The following is a 2,898-nucleotide window of genomic DNA, read 5'->3' as shown; positions in this document are numbered from 1 at the left end:
CAGCCAGGAGCCCGCCCCAGCCACGAAGGCCCTCCCATGGCCCCGCCCCCACAATTCCGAATGCCGCGGTTGCCGTGGTTTCCACGGAGCACGCTCGAATCCAGTCGGCTGCAAGCCCACGTAGCTCATCCCCGCTCCTTCCCCTCGAGTGCTGGGTGCCCGAGCGACACCCCGAGCCCCCCCACACCATCGCGGACCCCACCAAACCTGGTGCACCGAACCATTAGCGACGCATGCGCACTAATGTCTCTGAGCGGAGCCGGGGAGGCGGGGATGGGAAAGGTAGTGGAGGAAGCTGGTAGTTGCGTCACAATCACCTAAGTCTCGCGGGCGAGTTTGGTACTAACTGCGCCGCTGGTGTAGTGGTATCATGCAAGATTCCCATTCTTGCGACCCGGGTTCGATTCCCGGGCGGCGCATGTCATGTTTTTTCTTTCCCCTCAACTCAAAAAAACCCCGAGAGATTTCATAAAGGAAAGAAAGACTAGAGGGAAGTATCCCATTCCGATGCGACACGAACGAGACTACTTTGGAGTAACAAGCTCTATGAAAATGTGCCAGGACAGCCACGGGCACGGAGTGCTGAGCCAATGGGTGCCTGTAAACCAGCCCCCCAAGCTCCTCGCCCCGTCCCCCTGCGGAGGCCGCGGCTCGCTACCCGCCTCTGCGGCTGCGGGGCCTTTAAGGCGCGGCGCTTGTCCTCCTGGGAATTGTAGTCTGTGGGGGTGTGTGTGGAGGGGGGGCGCCGGCTGCTCGGCAGCTAGGCCACAGCTCCCGACGGGCCCCGCGGTGCCGGACTACCACTCCCGACGGGCCCCGCGGTACCACAGCACCACTCCCAACGGGCCCGGCGGTGCTGGACTAACACTCACAACTGGCCCCGCCGCGCGGGACTAGAAAGATGCTGGTGGCGGCGGCCGCCGAACGGAACAAGGAACCCATCCTGCGCGTGCTGCAGCAGTACGTGGACCCGGCCCAGCGCGGCGTCCGCGTGCTCGAGGTGGCCTCGGGCTCTGGCCAGCACACGGCCCACTTCGCGCGGGCCTTTCCCCACGCCGAGTGGCAGCCGTCCGACGTGGACCAGCGCTGCCTGGACAGGTGCGGCGGGAAGGCGGGACCCCGGGGGTGAAAATGTGCCCCGTCCCGCTGCCCTGGATCCCCACGCTATTGTGATCCCTCTAAGCCTCCCCCAAATAGGGTTGCAGAAATGGCTGCACAGGCCACCCCACCCACGGGCTGCTTTCCCGCAGCATCTTGGCCACCACTCAGGCCCAGGGACTGCCCAACGTGAAGGCCCCGCTGTACCTGGACGTGAGGTGGGATTGGGAGCAGTGGGGCGGGATCCTGCCGCAATCTTTGGACCTGCTACTCTGCATCAACATGAGCCACATCAGCCCCCTGAGCTGCACCGAGGTCTGTGGGAGCGTGGGTGAGCTACCCAGGGGCCACCCACCTGCGTCGTGCGGCATTCCTTCCCCTGCACTGGGAGGGAGCGGGATGCCAGTTTTGCCCCGAATCAGAGACAGGGCACTCAGGCCGGGGGAGGTCAGGCTGAGATTCCAGTCCCGGGCCCAGGGCTCTTTTGGGCCCTGGGGAAGGCTCCTCACTGCTCTCCTGCTTCCCTCACTTCCCAGGGGCTCTTCAGAGCAGCAGGACACCTGCTCAAACGCAAGGCGCTCCTCATCACCTATGGGGTGAGTGCTTCTGCCTGAGACGGGCCTCTCTTGGCAGGACCACCCCAGCCGGCCTTGGCTGTCCCCGCCTTTCAGGACTCCTTTCTTGTCTCCGTATTTTCAGTTGCCCTTTTCCCCAGCTTCCCATTATCACTGAAACACACCCAGGTCCTCCCCTCTCCAACACTCCTCTGTCATCTGCCAGTCTTTCTGCACCCCGTTGGCTCAGCAGCTGGTCCTCAGCTGTCCCGCTCTGGGAAGCAACGAGGGGTGTGTCCTTTCTATTCTGTGGGTGCCATCCTGCAAGTCTGCCCAGTGGATGACAGGGGATGGCTGAGCTTGTGGATAGCAGACAGAATAGTGTTCTCCGTCTCCACAGCCCTATGCCATCAATGGGAAGATTTCTCCCCAGAGTAACGTGGACTTTGACCTCACCCTCAGATGCAGGTCAGAGCTGGGTGGGTAGGGGGTTTGGTTGGGGGGCAGGTGGGCTGGGTAGACCCCCGGGCCGATTCCACCTCCTTCTCTCCTGCAGGAACCCAGAGTGGGGGCTGCGGGACACGGCCCTTCTGGAGAACCTGGGCCAGGCCAGCCAGCTGCTCCTGGAGAGGATGGTAAGTGGGGAGGACTGTGGTCACAGGCAGCCTCCCTGGGGACCAGGAGCAGCTTCTCCAGCCAAAGTATCTCCCCCAGGTGGACATGCCAGCCAACAACAAGTGCCTCATTTTCCGGAAAGAGTAAACCTCTTCTCCGCCATGCCTGTGTCCCTGGGACAAACCCTGATCACCATCCCCTACCACCCTGGGCCAGACTATGGGGACTGGCCCTCCCCAGACTGGGGATTCTTAGCTAGTGGCCACAGGGCTGCTAAGAGCCTGGGAATAAAGTGTTTCCTGCTGTCCCATTGCTGGTATCTGCCATGCCTCCTCCTGGGAGCACTCCTGCAGGGTGCTGGGTGGGCAGGCTGTGTCTCCAAGGGTTCCATCCTGGGGACAAGAAGGGTCTGGCCTGTGGGTCAGGGCTTGGGGGCATCCTGGACTCTGCTGCTCCACTCGGGCACATAAAGGAGGGAGGGAGGAAGGACCCAGGGGCTGCTGAGACACGACTGAGCTGGCTGCCTGGCCCTCCAGCCATGGGAGGTGACACCCACTTCAGAGGCTGGTCCTCATTGGTGCTCCCTGGTGACCTCAGACTGGAGCCAAATCCCCGTGTGGTGGCAGGAAGC

At 62.8% G+C, this 2,898-nt stretch overlaps 1 protein-coding gene and 1 non-coding gene across 2 annotated transcripts; both read left to right on the top strand.

The window, feature by feature from the left end:
- Positions 1–348: 348 nt before the first annotated feature.
- On the top strand, positions 349–419 carry TRNAG-CCC (transfer RNA glycine (anticodon CCC)). Its single transcript has one exon. It is a non-coding gene; the product is annotated as a tRNA-Gly (tRNA).
- Positions 420–765: 346 nt separating this feature from the next.
- Positions 766–2,577, top strand: METTL26 (methyltransferase like 26). The gene is made up of 6 exons (XM_024759645.1): positions 766–1,098; positions 1,251–1,413; positions 1,635–1,694; positions 2,053–2,120; positions 2,209–2,287; positions 2,367–2,577. Exons 1-6 carry the CDS (start codon positions 902–904, stop codon positions 2,412–2,414), a joined length of 615 nt encoding a protein of 204 aa, XP_024615413.1. The 5' UTR covers positions 766–901; the 3' UTR covers positions 2,415–2,577.
- Positions 2,578–2,898: the final 321 nt, after the last annotated feature.

Source organism: Neophocaena asiaeorientalis, unplaced genomic scaffold, assembly GCF_003031525.2.
Source record: "Neophocaena asiaeorientalis asiaeorientalis breed wild unplaced genomic scaffold, Neophocaena_asiaeorientalis_V1.1 scaffold254, whole genome shotgun sequence".
NCBI classification, from domain to species: Eukaryota; Metazoa; Chordata; class Mammalia; order Artiodactyla; family Phocoenidae; genus Neophocaena; species Neophocaena asiaeorientalis.
This window is presented reverse-complemented; position numbering and strand designations above follow the sequence as displayed.

What these genes read in the sequence shown, in the direction of transcription:
- METTL26 (XM_024759645.1), top strand. Translation starts at nt 902, where the DNA reads ATGCTGGTGGCGGCGGCCGCCGAACGGAACAAGGAACCCATCCTGCGC. An exon ending in GACCAGCGCTGCCTGGACAG is followed by an intron (nt 1,099 to 1,250) that starts GTGCGGCGGGAA and finishes GCTTTCCCGCAG; the next exon opens with CATCTTGGCCACCACTCAGG. An exon ending in AGCTGCTCCTGGAGAGGATG is followed by an intron (nt 2,288 to 2,366) that starts GTAAGTGGGGAG and finishes TATCTCCCCCAG; the next exon opens with GTGGACATGCCAGCCAACAA.